This window comes from Syngnathoides biaculeatus, chromosome 11, assembly GCF_019802595.1.
Source record: "Syngnathoides biaculeatus isolate LvHL_M chromosome 11, ASM1980259v1, whole genome shotgun sequence".
In the NCBI taxonomy this organism is placed as follows: domain Eukaryota; kingdom Metazoa; phylum Chordata; class Actinopteri; order Syngnathiformes; family Syngnathidae; genus Syngnathoides; species Syngnathoides biaculeatus.
This window is the reverse complement of record NC_084650.1, coordinates 739,006-760,634: the sequence shown is the minus strand read 5'-3', so window position 1 is coordinate 760,634 and position 21,629 is coordinate 739,006. Positions and strand designations below refer to the sequence as shown.

Genomic DNA, 21,629 nt, shown 5'->3' with positions numbered 1-21,629 from the left:
TGCTGACCGAATGGTAATCCAAACAGACATCATTACCATCTAGCGGTAGTGTCATGGAACCACACCACTAAAAATAAATATTAAAAAATAAGGGGGCGGGGGGATTGTCCTGACTTCTAGGGCTGGACTATGGCCCCGGGAATGCTGAAGGGCCTCAAAATTGCAGTTGTAAAAGGATAAATGCACTCATTTCAAATGAATGCACACCAGATTGGAAAAAAAAATGAAAAACCAAAAACAAAATGAAAGCATAAAACCAATTGGATAAAGTACACCTGCCGAGATCTATGTTTTCAGGGTTTGTTGGTGTCGTGGCCCGGGATCACCTTAATAGAAAAAAATTAAGGTTAGATCATTAAAACACCCCAAGTACAACTTTCTTCAAAGAAAGTAAAAAGAGACAGAAGAAAAAACAACTGTCCAACTTTAAAAAGTTCATATCAAGCTTTTTATTTGGTATACAGATATTCATACATTTATACAGTATATTTATATAGAGACATATCTCGTATATATTTTCCACTGCAAAGTCAATCATTCAAATGAGGGGGAAAAAGAAGACCATGTATAATGTGCTTTAATTTCATATTAGTGCTGTGAAGTGCTTATAAATTGTGAAGACAGTAATGAGGTAAACACAAGACAAGACAGTCATTATGGTCAAAATTATTAATTCATAATGTAGCATCAACAAGATAACACAAAGATTAAATAGTGGCAACGTGGACCCTTGAACTGAAAATGGAGGAAAAGGAATTTAATAATACAACACATGCTGTACACAAAGACCAATTGTGCAGAAATGTACAAATAAGAGTATCACCAGTCACTCGTGAGAAGAGAAGGGATGTCTTTACTCTTGACACATACGCACATGCTCGAATATTGGAAAAAAAATCTCACACATGATCCCTTTCCACAGGCTTGCATAATTAAACTGACCAAAATACTTGCAACTCTTATGTTACACACGCTAACACACACATAATTAAGTATGCAAAGTAGGAAATTTGTGCCCTTTAAAAAAATAAAATAACGCGGCAAGACAGAGCACGAGAGGGTACACACAACTTACAACAGAAATAATGGAAGAAATGGTGTGTCTGTTTGTACCTTTGTATACAATCATGTACATGTAATAAGTCCAGAGCAGGCTGCGCTGAACATGTCAGATCGACATTTGTATTGTAGCACATCACGTGATCACTCAGAGTCTCGCTGGACTTCGGAGGCGTCGGCCCGACAAATTGGACATGTCCGATTGGCCTGTGGAAAGACACAAGCCGATTTAGTTCACAACCTTAATTATGCGCATTACTGCCACTCAAAGGACTGGCAAGTAGGTAGTCCCCATCTCATCTTCACCAATACTCTACTAGTTACAGTATTTATACAAACCAGAGAAAATATACTAGATACCCCTGAGTATTGTTCTATGCTCTGTGTTGCTGCTCCGCGTGTGTTAAAGTAATAGCTAAAATGAACAATTCCCGGACCAATATGCTTTTAGTTAAATCGTTCATTTATTTATTTGTTTGTTTAGATTGGTAGGAATCTATCAGAATACCAAGGTTTCGGACACGGTCTTTGGGTTTTTAAAAATAGTGAGTCCTGGTCTTTACGAACAGCAATCCTTTTCTAAGTTTTGCTGTGGTTTAATTGAAGATAATTTTGGCTCATCCAGTTATCTGTTCTAGATCGTGACATAACACCTTAGTTGAACTGTACTCATCTGGGGACACCGTGAAATATAACTGTATATATACTATATCTGCATAGTTATGATAGTCAAAATTAGAATTCTTGAGAATTGGACCCAAGAACAGGAGAGGTCCAAGAAGTGATCCCTGAGGGAACCCATAGGTCATTGTCAGTCATTGAAATGGAACACGTCCAATGGTTACAAAATAAGTCCTGTTCTCCAGGAAGGACCTAAACCATTTAAGGACTGTTCCATTTAGTGCTACCCACGTTTCCAACCTGTCCAGAAGCCATAGGAGCCAACACAGGATATATAACAAGGTCTCGAGATTGAACTTTGGTTATTAAACAAATATTTATTTACCACCAGTATTTGCAAATATTTTTTTAAAAAAAAAAACAGTTTTTTTTCTCATTTGCTTTTATAGGCGAATAACGATGATGAAAATGACAGGCCTCATCTTTTTAAGTGGGAGAACTTGCACAATGAGTGGGTGAATAATTTAAAACAATTTATTTTTATGTATAATACAATATTAGCCTTAGATAATGATGAATGATGTATCTAACGAGGTGTGTGTTGTATCAAATCTGTGTGAGTCACCCAACTCCACAGGGTAGCTACTTACCCTCAGCCACTTGTCGACACACTTGCCGTGGAACTCGTGGCTGCAGGGCAGAACTCGCAGCAGTTGTCGGGACTCAAAATCACTCATACACACCACACACCTGCAAGACGACAACAGAAGCTAGAAAAAAAAACTGGTCTGACAATCTTAGCTTGAAAGAGCCTCTAAGGGATGGATGATATGTGCCCTAATGAACAAAGAATGAATGAAGAAAAAAAAATTGGGAAAATGCTTTCAATGATCTATTTAAAATTGTTTATGATCTGATGGGTTCACTTACAGTGTCTGTTCAGACTGGTGGTTATTTGGATTGAAGCGATAGGAAGGAAGCTGCTCAATGTCAGCCTTGGTGAGTCCTCTGAGTTTGGCCTCCCCGAGGCGCTCAGCAAGATTGAGGAGGGCCTGCAAAAAAAGACAACTGGTATCGAGGTTCAATTCACAACGCAGGAGAGTATTTTAAAAAAAGTCAAACTCCACAGTGACACAATGTAACTGTTCTTGCATACAATGGACCCAGATCCTCCATTCTGTTTGACCTAAAAGCCAAACAGGACACAAAAAAAAGGTCAAATTGACAAACCTCGTAATTTTCCACTTCTCCATCATCGACATCCAGCTCAAGACTGATCGCAGGGCCAGTTGGCTGGACTGGCAGCATTGAACTACAAAGAGGAGTTGACCAGTTAAATTGAAATGAAAAAGGAGCTTGAAAATAAAATATGGATTTTTGTTGAAAAGGTGCATTAATCAAAAATGTGAACCACTAACAATCACTTGAAAAAAAGTATTTTCTAGAAATATGAAGCTGTTTTTCCCCATGAAAAAGAGACTCACAGGAAGTAAGGCAGGAAGCTGGGGTGATAAGGCGAAGGCGGTAGTGGCTGTTGCGAACGGTACCTTCGGCCCGCGAGGCGACGAGGAATGAAGTTCGGGTAGGACTAGGAGACAATCGACTTAGTGTGTCATGCTCGTGGTATTTAGGTGATTTTAACATTCATTCAACAGCAAACTGGATTTGGTCTTGGCACTCACCACTCCAAAGAACTCCTGGGACAGGGGCTCATGGGAAAGGAAGTGGAGCTGTGTGGAATGTGACGCGAGAGCCGGGTGGGGGGCAGGAGGGTAATGGAGCCCTGCGCCCAAAGACAAATGCTCTCCCAGCAGCTCCACATCATTCTCTATCCTCTGTAAAGGCTGCGGATACAGACATGTAATCACAGCACTGACAAAACACATACATGACCAATACAAGCCAACACTGACAAGGTCTCCTCGTATTGTTTTTCCTATCCTTTTTCCATATCGCTCGTATATAAAGTCCTACTTCGTGGTTTTTCACATTTTGCGGAGGGTTCTGGTCCCCATTAACTGCGAAAAAAAAACGAGGGTTTACTGTATATACATAGACATACACATACAGTTGAACCCAGATGTTTACAAATGTATTTTTTGTCTCACTGTCTGAAGTCAAATCAGACAAAACCTCTGCTGCTTCAGGTCAGTCAGGATCATCAAAATTATTTATGCATCCATCCATTTTCTTAGCTGCTTATCCTCACAAGAGTCACAGGGAGTACTGGAGCCTATCCCAGCTGTCAACGGCAGGAGGCAGCGTACACCCTGAACTGGTTGCCAGACAGTTCCTGGGCACACAGAGACAGAAAACAGTCGCACTCACAATCACACCTCGGGGCTATTTAGAGTCCCCAATTAATGCATGTTTTTGGGATGTGGGTGGAAAGCGAAGTACCCAGAGAAAACCCACGCAGGCACGGGGAGAACATGCAAACACCACATAGGTGGGGCCGGGACTTGACCAACGTCCTCAGAAGTGTGAGGTCAACGTGCTACAGTTGCTACACTGTGCCGCCCTAAAATTATTACATTAAAATGATTTCATTTTGTTAAATGCCAGAGAATGTCTTGGAAAATGTTATATTTTCTTCAGGGTCAAAAATGTACATACATTTCCTAAGTAACAAGTAGCATTTCCTTTGAACAGAATGACTTGGGTCAAATATTTTGGGTAACCTTCCACAATCTTAGTACTCTGCTGACATTTTGGAAACCATAACACGTCTTGTGTATCTACACTTTTGACATTAAAAAAATATTAATTTGGTATGTAACAAAATGAAAGAAATTTGGTAATTCTGACTGACCTGGAAGTCCGTTTAGTCTGATTTGACTTCAGACAGACAAATAAAATGTGTTTTTGCACAGCGTATGTAAACTTCTGGCTTCATGGACGGGACGTCACTGTTTGTTGACGACGCCATATTCTCGGTCAAAGCTAGGTGCTTTCCACTGCGGGAGCCGTTGAACCAGAGCAGATTTTTCAAATTGCCCGAAACCTGTTGTGCTCTTGGTTGTCACAATAGACGAGACAAACAGTTCTTCAAAGATATCATTCTATAGAATATCAGCTGAAAAGATCAATGAAGTTCGGCAATTAAATGGTACGGCTGGTGACCAACAAAATACACACGCCTATGTAGTGATCATTTAATTTCAGGTGGGAATTAATCCTCTCAATCTCAAATTATTAAGTATTTATAACGCCAAATTGACTCATTTGAGAACAATGCGAATTATAAAAAAAATAAACTGTCACAGCGAGGTTTACGGAGGAGACAACTCCCTGTCCTAAAATTTTTTTCTAATCATAGTTTGGTATTTGTATTGAAAAAAATCTGAGTGGGTCCATCATTATGTGGGATTTATTCCTGATTGAGAACAGATCAAGTGAGATTGAATATTTTAATTGGGCCTGTATCTAGCCTCTGCAACGAAGCACTAACAAAGAAGTACTTGAATGCGTTCAGACTTTAATACGCTCTTCAAACTCTTCTGTGTAAATCTTGACGACTTATTCACCAGATACATGTGTATATCCAGTTGTCCAAGAAAGGGAAGCGAATTAACAGTCAAATTTCTTAGCAGCGAAAATATCGACTTTGGCATTAAAAATGGATCTTCTTTGCCAAGTGTCTCTAATTTTTCCATGTACCTTCACTTAATATCACCTCTTAAATGTTTAACAGTATCAGACAAAACTCTGGGTGCTATCAGACATATTTTCATTTAATCTCAATGGAATTAACTTTTAAGAATGCTTTGTTTGACCAGCATTATGTAAATCATGTTATTTTATGACATAGGCGGATTCCCCTCTATATATTGTGAGACTATAACCTGTCAATCCAATGCCACTGAAAATGAATGTGGCTTGAAAACTTTACTTTCACACGCACGCACACACGCACACACACACGCACACACACACACACACACACACTCTCTTTGATCATGCAGCAAGACAACGATTCGATACACACAGCAAGTCCACCTCTGAATGGCTCATAAAAAAAATGAAAAAAAAATAAAAGGTTTTGAAGGGGTCGAGTCAAAGCCCGGATTTAAATCCAATTGAGTTGCTGTGGTGTGACCTTAAACGGGCAGATTATACTAGAACCCCCCCCAGTTGAAAAAAATCTGCAAAGAAGAGTGTGACAAAATTTCTCCAGAGCGATATGAAAGACTCATCATCAATTATTGCAAACGTGTGATTTCAGTTATTCCTGCCAAGGGTGGCACAACCCGTTACAAGGTTCAGGGGGAAATTATTTTTTCCACACAGGAGGGTAAAAAATTTTTAAATTTAAATTTTTTGTGCCATAATAAATTGAATTGTCATTTGAAAACTCCTTTTTGTATTTTCCTGGGTTGTCCCTGAGTGAAACGTGCGTGTGTAATAGATTTCCAAAAAAGCAGAAATCAGGAAGGGGGCAAATACTTTCACGGTACTGTACTTTGTGAATAACAATGATTTTTTTTTTTTTTAATATAAGAGTATCTTCTATCAGTTTCCTTGACAGTTAAACTGGGTACTCGAGTTAAAACAGGGTGCTATTCAACTATCCAATACCTCTATCCCCTAACAACTGCTCCTATGTTACTTACTGATCGGGCCTGCGGTGTCGTGTAAGGTCCAAACTGTCCAGTCTGCGGCACCTGAGGTGGATGGTGGGAAAGGTGTGTGGGAGGATGTGGGAGGTGGGGGGGAGGGGGGAGGAGGAAGGCTTGGTCACTGGACAGCAGAGAAGGGAACGGGTAGGGAATGGGTAGGTGCTGCACAGAACAAGTCTGCAGGACCTGACAAAAATTGGGAGAGACCAACAGTATCTGGTCAAAAAATAGCCAACCCATAGACTGAAGATGTAGTCTGTTTTGTATAAACTTGAGCTCGAGTACGGAAAAACTCACAGATGGGGCAACGCTGCAGACAGGATAGTGCTGTCCATTGAAGACTAATGAGCATGCCGGGATCTGTTGTGAGACTGAACGAGGTGGCAGACCAGGTGGCACCCCTGGGGGCGATGCTGGATACGACACCGGAGCTGAAACCTAAACATGGAGAACAAGGATTGGAACTATCGTTCAGTCAATCCGAAAGCCATGTTAAGATGAACCCAGTGGAATAGGAGACCTTTAGATTTGTGGTTTGTAGAAAAAAATATGCATTCCAATTAGAAAACAAACCAATCAAATTGCTCAGATTGACAAGATTCAGCCATTACTTAAGACTTCCATCTATTCACGTGGGTGCCGACCACGTTGACGTCATTGCAGCTATCCCCCTTGCGACCTATCCGTTATTAAATTTGTTTGATGAACGCTCATATATGTTTGCCACAGTTTTACGCCCGATACCCTTCCTGCTGCAACACTCTCCATTTATCCAGGCTTGGGACCCGCCGACAGGGCACACAAGAATTGTGCCCCCCTTCGGGCTGCAGATAGTCAAAACAAGTAATCAAATAAAGTCAGCACATAAGATACACAATTCACATACTACCTAATCTATGTTAAAGTTAAAGTCAGATAAAAGCAATCAAACACAGTCAGCACATAAGGTACACTAATCACATACTACCTGTGTGAAAATATAAAGGATATGGTGATTTAAAGGATATGTGGATGGAAGGGATTCAAACCACAATGCCCCTCACTCTAGTAGTACTCTAGTGGTTGAGTCCACGTTCGATGTTTGGTCCTCGTTGTATACTCTACGTAGGTAATGTTGTTAGAACGCTACGCTAACTTGGGCCCAGCAGCTTCAATGCGAACGATACGGCAGCAATTTAGGTACTAAGATGTAGTAAGATAAGACTTGTTAAATTTTCTATAAATCCTCACGGCCCTCGTCGTACAAGTTATGAAGTTACTCACGTTCGATGTTTCTTCAACAGCACGGTTTGATCACAAACGCGTCTCGTTGTTAGCCAGCTAAGGTATGGTGGTCTGGGGCAATCAGCAAGTTTAAATTGACGTTTCTACTTGCGCAACTTCACTTCACGGTCCTCGTTGTAAACGAAACAGGTTTTGCCGGTCTTGTAAGGACCATCGTTTGATGTTAAATATTAGTTCAGCTCAGTTAAATATTAGAATACAGATGGGTTTTCTTGTTAAGAGTTATAGGCTAGGCTAACTTAGGCCGAGCAGCTTCAACGTGAACGATACGGTTCCAGTTTGGGTACTAAAATTGCACAGATGATGATTTTAGTCCACTGGAGTCATCAACAGGAGCATCCCACGTCGAGTATTCACAACATTTGGTCCAAATTCAGCAGGATTTATTGAATCACGATCGTGCTGGCCAGAGCCTCCTGTTTAAGCTGCTACCAGTTTGGGGACCGGAAGCAAAAGCCCATGTACATCATCACTGTATGTGACTAAAACGGAACAATCAAAAGGAATGAATGTGGTATTCAGTGCGTGGTGACAATTTGTACCGTGCGCGCAAAAAGTGTCACACGCTCATTGGCCCCAATGCAGGAGTCATGTGCGCAAGCACAGGACTATAAACAGGCATTTCTTCTCACCTGCTCCTGGAGGTCCAACATCCCACTGCTCTGTTGCTGTGATGAGATTGGATGCTGAGGATGCGCAGCAGGGTGCAACAGTCGTGGAGACAAGTTTGAAGATGGATGAAGGGGCCTTGGGGAGGGATTTGGGGGATGGTAAACTTGGCGCTCTTCAATTACGGGGCCCACCCCTCTAGGAGGCTGCTGGCCATAGGGTGGGTAGCCCTGCGGTTGGCCTGGGTGACGGTAGTTCTCATCTTGATGACCCGGTGACAGCCCAAGGTGGGAATGCAGATGATGATGGTGGTGGTGGTGGTGATGGTGAGGGTGAGTGTTGGAGTTGTGATGGTTGCTGCTGCTGTTGTTGTTGTAATGGTGGTGGTGATTGTGCGAGTGGTGATGACGTGTCAGCCAGTCTCTGCGGGCACGCGGGCGCCTCATTGGGGGGCTAAGGAGAATAAAAGTTACAGTATAAGCTCTTTTGCCCTTCTTAGTAGAAATAATAGACTCAAAATGTGGAGCAGTTAAGTCAACCAATAAAAGCTTTTCCATCCCCACTCTTTTATACAGAACATCGGGCTTAATCAAACTTCATAATGGACCTTTTGTTTTGTTTATTGTTGCAATCTTTTTAGCTCAAGTGCTGATGTACCTTTTAATTGCTGTGACTGAGTTTTTATGTTTCAAAAGTATTATAGTATATCTGCAGACATACTAGAGCACCTCCAACTACCGGAGACAAATTGTGCGTATTTGAAATACTTGGCAAATGAAGACAATTCTGAAATATTGACTGATTTATCCATCCAAGCTCCTCCGGGGGGATCCTGAGGCATTGCCAGCCCATTCTCAGTCTCTCCACCATGTCCTGGGTCATCCCAGAGTTCTCTTTACGGTGGGATGTGCTCAGAACAGCCCCAGCCACGTCATCTCGCTCCTTTCATTGCAGAAGAACGGTGACTCTGCTCTGAGATACTTCTGGATGACTGAGATTCTCAACCTGCGGAGAAAACTCATTTCGGCCCCTTGTATCCGGGATCTTGTTCTTTCAGTCATGACCCAGAGCTTGTGAACATAGGTGAGGGTAGGACCGTAGCTCGAACAGTAAACTGAGATTTTTGCCTTTCAGCTGACCTCCTATACCACGACAGACCGATACAAAATCCAGACAACTGCAGACGCTGCACCAATTCGCCTGTCGATCTCCCGTTCCATTCTTCCCTCACTTGTAAACAAGACCCCAAGATACTTGAACTGCTCCACCTGGGGCAGGAGCTCATCCCTGACCTGGGAGGACCATGGTCTCAGATTTGGAGGGGCTGACACATGTAGACTAGTTGGGGGCAGTCCCATGAACCCTCTCGGACCCTGAAGAGGGTGTCAAGCTGTTCCGTGTTCCACGGCCAGGATGAAACCACACTGCACCTCACGAATCTGAGATTTGACTTCCTGGTGGACGCTCCTTTTCAGCATAACTGAATGAACCTTACCCGGAAGGCTGCAGGGTGTGATCCCCCGTACTAGGAACACGGCCTGCAGTCCCCTTTCTTAAAAAGGGGGACCACCACCCCAGTCTGCCAATATAGAGGCTCCATCGCTGATTTACATGCAATGTTGCAGAGGCATATCAACCAGGAGATCCGCACAACATCCAGAGTCTTTAGGAACTCCAGGTGAATTTCATTCACCCCTGGGGTCTTCCCACCAAGGAGCGTCGGTGAAATTGAGGAAGTCTTCGAAGTATTCTCCCCAATAACTCACAACATCCCGAGTCAAAGTCAGCAGCGCACAATCCCCACAAAACGCCGTTTATGGTCCACTGCTTTCACTACTGAGACACCAGATGGTGGACCAGAGTCTACATGGCCTCATTGAAGTACTCCCATGCGGGAGATTTTCCTTAGTAGACCATCAAAGCTGCATTCCACTTGGCTAGCCAGGACACATCATCTGCCTCAGGAGTCCCGCTGGCCAAAAAGGCCCGATAGCATCCCTAACCCTTGGTGTCGACCAAAGAGTTCAGCAATTGCTGCCACAACAGGCACCGACCACCTTACAGCCACAGCTGCGGTTGGCCACCTTCGCAATTTAGGGGCGGAACATGCTCCACTTGGACTCAATGATTAAACTTCTGTTGCAGGTGGGAGTTGGAACTCATTCTGAGAGGGGATTCTGTCAGCTGGAGATTTTCACAATACGTTTGGGCCTGCCAGGTCTGACCAGCATCTTTCCCCACAAGTGGGGCCAACTCACAACCAGATGGTGATCAGTTGACAGCTACGACCCTCTCTTCACCTGAGTGTCAAAGACATGCGGCCGCAAGTCCGATGACACGACCATAAAGTTGATCATCGAACTGCCAACAAAGGTCTCCTGGTGCCAAATGTACATGTTGACACTCTTCTGCTTGAACATGCTGTTTGTAATGGACAATCCATGATGAGCACAGAAGTCCAATAAGACAACACTTCTTGAGTTCTGATTGGAGGGCCCGTTCCTCCCAATCAAGCCCTTCCAGATCTCACTGTCATTGCCCAGGTGAGCATTGAAGTCCTCCAGCAAAAAGTTGGAGTCCCCAGCAGGAGTGCTCTCCAGCACCCTCTCTAAATACTCCAAAAAAGGTGGTTACTCTGAACTGCTGTTTGGTGGATAAGGACAAACAACAATCAGGAGCTCCTCAACCCAACACCCACCCGAAGGCAGAGGGAGGCTACCCTCTCATCCACAGGGGTAAACCCAAACATACAGGTGCCAATGACCCATGGAGCAATAAGTATACCCCAACCTGCTCAATCTCTCTCACCATGGGTGACTCCAGAGGGTGTGAAAGGAAGTCAAATCCCAGATTTAAGAAGAGCAGTGTGTTTTTCGTACTGGCTGTGGAACAGTAGAATAGCTCTACACCCTTAGTAGGGTCCTCGAGTGTACATCGTGGTTGTGCCCAACTAGTCAAGCCATGATCTCAAACTCTCACTGAAGCGGTTCACAGCAGAGTGTGAAGCAGCACGGATGAGAATCAGGACCTCCAAATTTGAGACCATGGTCCTCAGTCAGGGGTGGCGTGCTCTCTCCAGGTTGACGATGAGCCTTTAAACCAAGTGGAGGAGTTCAAGTATCTTGGGGGCTTGTTCAAGAGTGATGGAAGAATGGAACCAGAGATTGACAGGCAGATTGGTGCAGCATCTGCAGTGATGCAGACTTTGTATTGGTTCCCTTGTGGTAATTAAGGAGCAAAATCGAAAGGTGAAGGTATCAATTTTCCTTGTTGATCGACATTCCTACCCTCACAAGCTGTGGGTCATGAATGAAAGAAAAAGATCCCGGAAACAAGCAGCAGAATTGAGTTTCCTCCACAGAGTGTCAGGACTCTCTCTTATAGATAGCGAGAGAATCTTTGTCATCCGGGATTGGCTCCTACGTATTGAGGAGCCAGATGAGGTGCCCGGGGGATCTGATTCCGATGCCTCTCAGACGCCTCCCTGGCGAGGTGTTCCGGGCACGTCTCACCGGAAAGAGACACAGGGAACAACTCCATACATGCTGGAGAAACTATGTCTCTCGGGTTGCCTAAGAGCGCCTCGGGATCCCCCTAGAAGAGCTGGATGAAGTGGCTGAGGAAAGGGAAGTCTGGGCATCCGTACTAAAGCTACCATCCCTGCAACCCGACCTCTGATAAGCGGTAGAAAATGGATGGATGTTTAAATCAATCAGCCTTATAAATCTGATTGTATCAGAGATGTGCGGGTGAGTGTATTACATACTCTACATATCAAAAGGAACTGCAACCGCAAGGGATTATCGTTAGGTAGTTTTTGTTGAATCTCTTAAGATTCTTCAGCTATAGTGTGCCCGGCAGGGGTTACGTTCCTTACACTACAGAGAACGAAAAAAAATTCAAAAATAATGGATACAGTATTAATGTATCCATGTATTATATGTACCATATTTTGGCAACCATAAAATGGAGTTAAAAGTTTTAAATGTTGTTCAAAATGAACAGCATACCTTATGTGCACAATTATTGTATGACTTGTCCAATGAAGTACACCCTGGTTACATTGTTAGCATGTATGATAGCACGTTTTCCTGTGTATGTAAGATACCACATGGTGGCTATCATTAGGGAGAGAGGAATAATTGCTTTTTACATCTGTAAGGAGAAGAAGCTTAGATTACCCCATACTACCTGTGTAGGCAGGTCATTACTGACGATGTTGTACACACAATGTCACATCGAAACTTAAATTATCATACCACAGCAAACAGAATAGCATAACTAGCAAATAATAAAACAAATAGAGTGGTAGTGCTACTTAATAAATTAATCAGTTCCGGAAATCGTTTCGTAATCTGAATTTTTCATAAGTAGAAGCAAATTTTACATGTAAATAGCCTCATCCGTTCCAAGCTCCCGCCCCACACAAACCAAGATACAGGATGTTAATATTTGTTGGAATTTGGGGACTTTGAATCCAGCACCTATTCTTTTTCCTTTCGTATCCTGGATTTCCTTCGTAACTCAAGACAATATTTTTCCATGGAGACGTTTTGTATTTTTTTGTTACTAGAGATATTCTTAAGTAGAGGTAACACTGTAAAAGAATGACAAGAAATACTTTACACAAAACATACATTTTAAACGCTCTTTACATGCTTCCAGCATGCCTTGCACCATGGAAATAGGAGTTTAATGTGCATGTTTTTTTGTGTGTACATTGTCAGTAATGACCTACTGACACAGACCTCGTGAGTGCTATCATACAATAGCTTACATACACGGTAAAACACAGACTCGCATGCATGCTAACAGTGTAACCAGTGTGTTTATGTGTACTTTGTTGGACAAGTCACAACAACATCTGCAAATGTTGGAACTCAGTGTCCACATAAGGTGCACTACATTGTTAGGCGGCATGTCTAATGTGGCGCCTGATCTATTTAGAAGACAATTTAAGACCTCTCCAATCGTGAATATACAGTACATTTAAAAAAAAAAAAAAACTGAGCAAAGTCTGACTATGCGGGGGCACAAACGTGAACTGGCACACTGTATACCCATTTTGTGGGCAGTGTAAATAACTTAGTGTATTATGGAATTTTGAGCTTCAATTAAAGATCAGTCAGTCAGATTTGAAAAATGTACGAGTGTGGTCAGTCATGCTCGCAGATATAAATTTACGGGTGTGGTCAATCAGTCGTGAAGTTGCGGGTGTGTGTTCTATTTGTACCCCTTTAAGAGCGCAGGGGGTGGTATCAGGTAAACTCGGGAGTGCTTCCGTTTTTAAAAAAAAAAAAAAAAAAAAGAAACGTCAGGCTGTGGTTCACTGCGCTTGATCAGTGTGTGCGCAGCTTAGAGGGGACATTGGTCAAGACTACACAAAATAAGCGACGTCTTTCAATATCCATGTATTTCTACTCGTAACAAATTTTGCGCGCAACATTTTTCATGCTCGACTGTGCAGATTTGCGAGTGCGATGGCGTGCGGGCGAATACGCGCCCGTCAAATCACAGTGAGTGAAATATGATAGTATTAGTTGTAGACAGATTTCGTCACTTTGAATTAAAAACTCCATTAGCAAAATTACAAAAGTTTGTTTATACATATCCGCTTACCTTCTTCGATTGCGGACAGGTGTGTGACATCGCTCTGGTGTGTAGTGGCCGTGCGATCTGCGACTAGGGGGGAGTTCCCAGGGGCGAATGGGAGATGAAGGGGTCGAGGAAGGTATGGAGCTTAGATCTAAAATGGACTGTTGGGAAAGACGCTGCCTTTTTGGGCTTGGGCTTTCTTCAATCTGCACACAGTGGACAAAGAAGTGGCAGTGGTTGGCTGGTTGTTTGGGGAAAATGTATACAAATGGTACAAACAATAACATTCTCAAAGCAGGGCTAAACTGAGGTCAAATACAGTGATCATGTATCACAGCTTACTTTGTCCCGATCCTCACTGAACACATTATCTGGATGAAAGTGTAGCACTCCTCCTGCAGGCAAAAGAGAAGGATAGCGAGGGGGGAAAACATAATCAGATGAGATGGTCCTGAGAAAAACAACATCACAAGACACAGCCATACGCCTGCTAAGCCAGCATGACACACTAGTCGCCACAATCTGATTTTCCTGTGCAGGATCACAAAGGATAAGAATGAGTGATCAGTTTGTTACTCCAAATCCAAATCGGCGTCAGGCATGGACCTAATCAATCAGTTTTGTGCTTCTTTGGTCTGCCAGGCTTTTCCAATTGCTGCTTGAAACAAAGCAATGTAAGCTCTCTGTGGAGGAAAAAAAAAGTCACACTGGCTCTTTCATTGCCTCTGATGTACCCTAAACAGTGGCCATTGTATGCCGTTTCTTCTTCAAGGGGGTCTCAACTCAATCACTAGTGGATAACAACGTGCCAAAAATATTCTAATATTGTCACAACAATGTACAATCTTAACGCACCCTGAAACCTGTGGGATTTACTTTTCAGACCAAGGTGATGACAGAAAAGATTTATATATCGGATCTATACAAAATAAGAATGCTGCTGGTTCCAGAATAAAAAAAAAAAACGAATGGAAGCACAGAGACCTCATTTGGATGGACACCAAATGGAACAAGTTCACACATAGCTAGGCCCTCCTCCTGATTGAATGATGTCATGAAGATTCATGTATTATTCACAAACAAATTATCCTGATGGACCCAATAGTCCCAGGTTCAGCAGTGTTTATGATCAATTTTGGGTATGTGTATAAAAAACAAACCCCCCCAAAAAGGTGAGAAAACAGACCATTAGACTTAGCCAACCAAGCAATTCTAAAATTGAAAAAAAAAAAAACTTCAACAAAAGTTCTACTTAAAAAAAAAAAAAAAAAAAATTTTTTTAAATAATGTGATTCCAGTGGGGTGAAGAAAGACGTTCTAATTCTACAATGCTACTGTTCCTGAATTGTGTTTTTCTTGAGCTTCCCAAACTGAAAACTTAGCAAGCAAGCACATTTTCTAAGTCCTCAGATATCATTTTCAACAGTTGCGATATCGTTTGGAAAACTTTTTCTCCAGTTTTTTTTTTTAAACACTCCAAGACCTTTTTTTCTTCTTTTCAGTTGGAAAATGTGGTCTTCTGTGCCCCTTCTCTAAAAAAAAAAAAAACATCTAATCAAAATTTTGCTTCATCCTGTAAACTAAAAAAAAAAAAAAAAGAAGTAATGAAGTAATGTAATAAATATGTTCTGGAGAAGACCATTGGGAGACCAGCTGTTTATCTGACAGGGCATATGTGCAATCTGGATCCAGCACATGCACACATGCTTTTATGGAGCATGAAAAGACGTCCTTCAGATGTTAAGACTTTGGCCTAAACAAGGCACAAGAGATATTTCATCACTTAAAAAATAAATAAAATCAATCAATAAATACTCCCCCCTCCTCTACTCTCTCCATTCCATGTCTGCCTCATCCAACAAGGCTTCTCAGAATCAAAAGAACTGAAAGCAAAACCCAACCCTTTGTTGTCCTTTGCAGAGCCACTCATGGGCCATATGAACTCTCCAGATAGTGACGGCTCAAAGACCCACACGAGCAACTGTGAAGAACAAAGGCAAGGACGGCTGACACTGGCGGCAACATGCTGTCTTATATCTTTCTCCATCAACCTTTAGATTTTGCAGGGTCCTTGTCTCTCATACGTTTTGTGAAGAACTAGTTCTCCTCATCTCAGGGGGTTGGGGAGTGGTAAAACAGGGTAGAATGGGGGAGATTGATGAAGATCTGCTGGCAAAATAACCTGATTTCCTTAGAATAGTGGTGCTTCCGAGCCACAACTCTACCCATTTTTTATTATTTCTAAAATAGATATTGTAATGAAAAAACACAACATTTTTCACTTCAATGTCTATACGAAAAAATAAATATGAGCGGAGAGCGTGTCATCCATGCACAAAGTTGCGGAAGTCTCACTGGACATCCGAGCGTTAGCCATATTGGCTGCAACGTCATCAGCAGACTTCACACTGAAACATTCGCCATTGAAAACATGTAGTGGCACCTGCTATGGGAGAGGAACAACAGAGATTTTTGAATTTTTCCGACGCCCCTTCTGAGACGGAAGCTCTTTTTGAAGAAGAGAACATCTCACAATTGAGTGAAGTAATATTACCCTATCGTTTCAAGCCATATTTTGATGATATGCAGAGCACTTCTAACTAACTGACTCCCCAACAGTATGTATGACAGTATGCAGCGTACTCAGCCGAAAGCAACGATAACGCCGTAAAGCAGCCCGGCAGTGAGCCACCACGGCAGCCCTGCGCCGCGACAAGCCACCACAGCGGCCCGGCGCCGTGATGGGCCACCCTGGCCGAAGCCCTGATCGGCGGACGCAGCAAAGCCGAGATCAGCGGACGCGGCGCCAACGTGCACAGACACATTTAGTACCCCTGACTTACGTATGCAGATCTTTTATTACGTTCTGAGAGCATTATGTCCCCCCCCCCAACTATTTTATTTTTTTAGTAGCTCTATACACACCTACCTGTCATTTGGAACCCACAAATCTCTTGTCCTTTGCACCAGTGCAATCCAATTTTCATGACAAACCATGTCTTTTGGAAACATATGAAGAGTAAATCCATCCTCCCAAGTGTTCGAACATTATCCAGCAATTCAACAGGCTGGGATTATACGTCAAAATCATGTTTTGTTTTGTTTTTAATTAAAAACATACTAAAAATCATACTTTTCATGTCAGTGGACCTTTAAACCAGCACACTGTTTTGACCTCGTGCTAAAATAACCACCATTGCATTGTGTTTACAATAAAAGCAAGAAAAACAATGCATAACTTCAATATACTGGAAACAGTTAAGCGTTGTGAAGAACTACAGAGACAGATTATCTTTCCACCCTACTACACCGCTTCTTCCTATTGGGGTCACGAATCAGATGGCGCCTATAACAGCTTAATTTAAACAAGAAGTGGGGTACACCCTTAACGGTTCACCAGTCAATAGCACAGCAAAAGAAAAAAAAAATTAAGTCACACTTTCATTGACACCTAAGGACAATTTCATGTTCACCCACACATGCACAGTGCGAAAGCATGTTTCACTCAGGATTTTAACCAGACCTGCTAACCACCTTCCCACATTTAGATATTGTGGGATATTGATATTGTAAATAAATTGGGTGTCATGTCTCAATTAATTGCAAGGTAAGGCTTCCACTTGTAAATTTGAACAAATGAATAAATACCACAACTCAGATTGTACCGTCACATTAGATCTCTGTAGCACAACACATTGATCACATCATTTTTAAAATGTTTTTTCTAACCTATCCTTATTGTTCAAATGCTGTGAAAAATGGATTTACATTTTCATTATGTTAAATCACCCCTCTAAAAAAGGCCTTATCCTGATTAGAAGCCTGGTGTATCTGAAGTTGAGAAGAACCATCACACTTAATCTAATAATATAGAAATATTTATAAGATGGTTCTGCTGTGGATGAGTGGTTAAGAATGCGACCAATGTACAAAGTGTCCTAATGTTGGGGTTTGGTTGGTTTTTAACTGCAATGTAAAAACTAGGGAGTTTTAATTTGAAATCTCAATTGATATTAGTAGCTCTTCAAACAAATGTAATAGGGGCATAGTGGGATCATTTTAGACTGTAGGCCGACACTGTGGAACATTGGCGCACAACCTAAAATTCCACACTGGAAGGAGAATGAGGACGGTTTTGTTTGGGTCACTGTAGCCACAAGACAGCAGAATGGTGGTGGCTATTTTCAAGGCCGCATTGTGTTAATGATTTTAAAAGGGTTACAAATTAGTACAGATGAGAATCACAAACATGGTCTCACCACACACAAAGCACTTCTGTGATAATGCAATGGGATAATTGCTCTATAAATTGAAATAACTGAAAAAAGTACAAGCGCAGAAATTAACAAATCACTCACACAAAAAAAATATCTTTTAAAGGTCTTGATGTTCATCAGTCCATGATTATCCAAATTTTCTACAAATTAAGAAAATTCTGTCTGTTCTGACTGAGTATTCTATTGGTTCATAAAGCTTACTAAACTAAAGTGTAAGATGAAGATTTACAGAAATCCTTGGGACATGCCAACATCGCCACTGACAAATCTACCACACAAAAAACATCAAACGAGTATGGCATTCATGGGAGAACACCAACAAGGAAGTTGTTGCTGTCTATGAAGAAAAAATTTTGAATATTTGAAGTTGCCTAAAGAGCACTTGGATGTACCACAGTACAATTGGAAAAATGGGTGGACGGATGAAACCAAAGCTAATTGAGAGTAACACATATTGCCACGTGTGGAGGGAAAACAGCACATTACACCAACACCAAAAACGGTTTCCAACTGTGAAGCATTGTGGAGGAAGCCTCATGTTTTGTGTATGTTTTTCTACCTCTGGGATTGGACACATTGCTATTTATGATCAATGGAAAAATAAGTTCACAAATTTAGCAAGATATTTTGCAAAAAGAATTTGAGCCCATCTGGCCAAAAGCTGAAGCTGCATAGAGAATGGCTGCTGCAAAAGGACAACGATCCAAAACACAGAAGCAGATAAACAACAAAATGGCTTCAGAAGAAAACAATACATGCTCTGCAGAAGACCAAACACAGTCCTGCTCCCAACCACATTGGGAAACTGTGTGAAACTTTTTTTTTTTTTTTTGGATCTGACCTTATTGAAAACTGATTTATGGTAAACAACTGGAGCATACCCAGTGGGCTCCACTACTAAACTTGCATTAAAACATACTGATCAATTGTTAAACTAATCATCCAAGAGGGGGAAATACCTCAATGTATGAGCTAGTAAATATATCAACAACGGGAAAATACAACTAAAACAATAAACGAATGAATACTTCATTTAAGGAGCTTTAATATTGTTGTAAGAACAGAATTTGTGCTGGAGACAGTGCAATGGATCTCAGTAAGCTGTTTTAGTAAACATTGAATGTTATCTAAACCTGCATGTACTTTAAAACAAAGGTTTTTTGTTCAAATTACAGCTGGTAGAGGAGGGCCCCCCTCATCATGGTCTACCTCCGAGGTTTCAAGTGCGAATGGAATGGTGCATGGAGCAGGCCCTACGGCACTTACCCGTCCCGGGGTGCCGGTGCACTCCGTGGCGCTGGACCCCCGCGGCCAGGTAAGTCCCAGGCTGCTGCGGCTGGCTGTCAGAATAGCCGCCACGGCCGCCGTGGTGCGGGGCCCAGCCGGCGTTACTCTGCTGCGAGAAGCCCATCCCTCCTCCTCCCCCGCTGGCGCTCATCGTGCTCCCGTTACCGCCACTGTTACCTCCAGCGGGGTTGTTCACGGCGAAATGATAGAAGCCGGACCTGGATCGAGAACGCGTCCTTGGTGGGTCCATGGCCGGTTGGAGCGGATAAGGAAGGCGGGGTGGTGGGAGACAAGCCGAAGAGAACCTCCCTCGTCGGGCGGCTTTCCAGTCCCTCTTTCCAGCTAGATAAGTCGGAAGACGATCTTAACCAAATGCTGCCTCTTAATGCCTTTAAAACTGAGTTGCAAGCGGAACCAAAGTGACAAATGCCAACACAAAATTGTCCAAATAGAAAAGATGACACTAGCAGTTATGTCTCGGCTTCTCTGCCTTTTTTTTTTAATATGGGAAGCACTTCAAAATGACGATGAGCACTTAAGTCAACACATTGAGTTAATCGCGAATAAACAAAACAAGCTCAACTGCCGGTACATAGGCTGTAGCAGTGAGCTCGACGAGGCGCAGTAAAGCCCTCACGGAAGCAACATGGCTAAGCTACCGAGCGTTGGCGACAAGAACCACAGCCAAGTTTAACTTGAACACTCGAAGAGCACCGAGCGAGAAACGTTCCCCCAATCGGTGCACTCACGCCCGTTAGCGATGGCGAATTACACTGGCACGTTCATCGGCACAATGTCGGCTCCCCCGAAGCAACACAAGCTAACAGCCGCAGGAAAACCAAGTCCAACGGTGGTGGCGTTCGGCGGGGACAAAACGCTGTACCGAGTCGACGAATGACGAGCAAGGGCTACTACAGAGCGCTTTCTTCCACAAAATGTCGGTTGCTTTTCACTCCAATTAAAGCTCGACGTCTCGCGTCCGATATCAAATGTTGTCTCGGGTCAGCAGCGACTGTTGTGGAGATCAATCAATAGGCGTTTCATAGTATTGCCAGTTATTTGCAATCGATCACCGATAAACAACAACACAACGCGTTCCTGCCTCGTTTTGCCACGAATGGGCCACATCTCACATATGCGCACAAATAACATCTTTAAAGTGAGCATAACAATACAATAAACGCGACCAAGTCGGGCAACGGTAGCGTTTAAGCGTAATCTTTTTAGCGGGCTTGATTGCTAATGCCTTGCTTCACACAGCCGGTCCCCCAGCTCATTAATAATTCAGTAGTTTCAAACCAGATACTGTACTACGTATGGTACCACAGTACGAACTGTACTAGTAAACGCCTTGAACGCGATGGTTTCACTTTGCTACTTCGAGCAGCCAAAATAAAGTTTAAAAAATTTGAGTCTTGCATTTTCTTATGGCATCCACATGATTGCACCATCATCAAGAAGAATTCCACTTGATTGCCTTTGTCTTCACATTTCATGCCGATGTGTTTGCAATGCAGAAATAATGAATCATTAGGGTAATTACAGCATTCAAAATCATGAGTATATTGGTTTCAATTGCACATTAAAAGCCTGTGCGTCCATGTAACATCAAAACAGCTGTATAAACTTTGAAATGCTTCATTTTCGTGCTTCGTTTGTAAAGCTGCTCTCTCAAAATAACAGCAGCATTTTGTCACAGATGGCTTCTAAAGGTGTTCAGAAAACTGCTGTGAATTTTCGAGAGTCACTTTTCTACATACCCACCCATCTATTTTCTTAGCCGCTTATCCTCACAAGAGTCACGGGAGTGCTGCAGCCTATCCCAGCTGTCAAGTGTCGAGTGCTGGAGTCCATCCCACCAGTCAACGGGGAGGAGGCGGGGTACATCCTGAACTGGTTACCAGCCAATCGCAGGGCATATGGAGACAGACAGTCACACTCAAAATCTCACCTCGGGGCAATTTACGGTGTCCAATTAACGTTGCATTTTTGGGGGGATGTGGGAGGAAATTGGATGCCTGGATAAAACCCACACAGGCACAGGGAGAACATGCAAACTCCATTCAGGAAGGGCTGGGATTGAAACCCCAACACTTTACAGCAGCACCCCTGTGCTGCCCTTTTCTGCACATTTAGAACAATATGTTATAGGTAAATCCAAATATTAAACATTACATCTAATTCTCAAATCCAAATGTTTTATATATATCTTAAAAGTAAATCTAAATCTTAGAATGATATATATATATAATTCTCAAATTTAAATATATATATTAGA

The 21,629-nt window shown here is 42.5% G+C and overlaps 1 protein-coding gene across 3 annotated transcripts; it reads right to left on the bottom strand.

Moving 5' to 3' along the window:
- Window positions 1-421: 421 nt before the first annotated feature.
- Window positions 422-20,457, bottom strand: LOC133508905 (E3 ubiquitin-protein ligase RNF38-like). Of its 3 annotated transcripts, none has more exons than XM_061835445.1 (13): window positions 20,235-20,457; window positions 19,331-19,693; window positions 14,130-14,182; window positions 13,812-13,993; window positions 8,216-8,645; window positions 6,597-6,737; window positions 6,294-6,485; window positions 3,363-3,524; window positions 3,165-3,268; window positions 2,911-2,992; window positions 2,611-2,732; window positions 2,331-2,430; window positions 422-1,266 (listed from the first exon to the last, which is right to left on the bottom strand). In XM_061835445.1, exons 2-13 carry the CDS (start codon window positions 19,599-19,601, stop codon window positions 1,204-1,206), a joined length of 1,902 nt encoding a protein of 633 aa, XP_061691429.1. In that variant the 5' UTR covers window positions 19,602-19,693; window positions 20,235-20,457; the 3' UTR covers window positions 422-1,203. The 3 variants fall into 3 exon arrangements, with proteins under 3 accessions (XP_061691429.1, XP_061691428.1, XP_061691427.1); XM_061835444.1 differs by having other exon boundaries at window positions 20,101-20,456; XM_061835443.1 differs by having other exon boundaries at window positions 19,331-20,455.
- Between the last annotated feature and the right edge of the window lie 1,172 nt (window positions 20,458-21,629).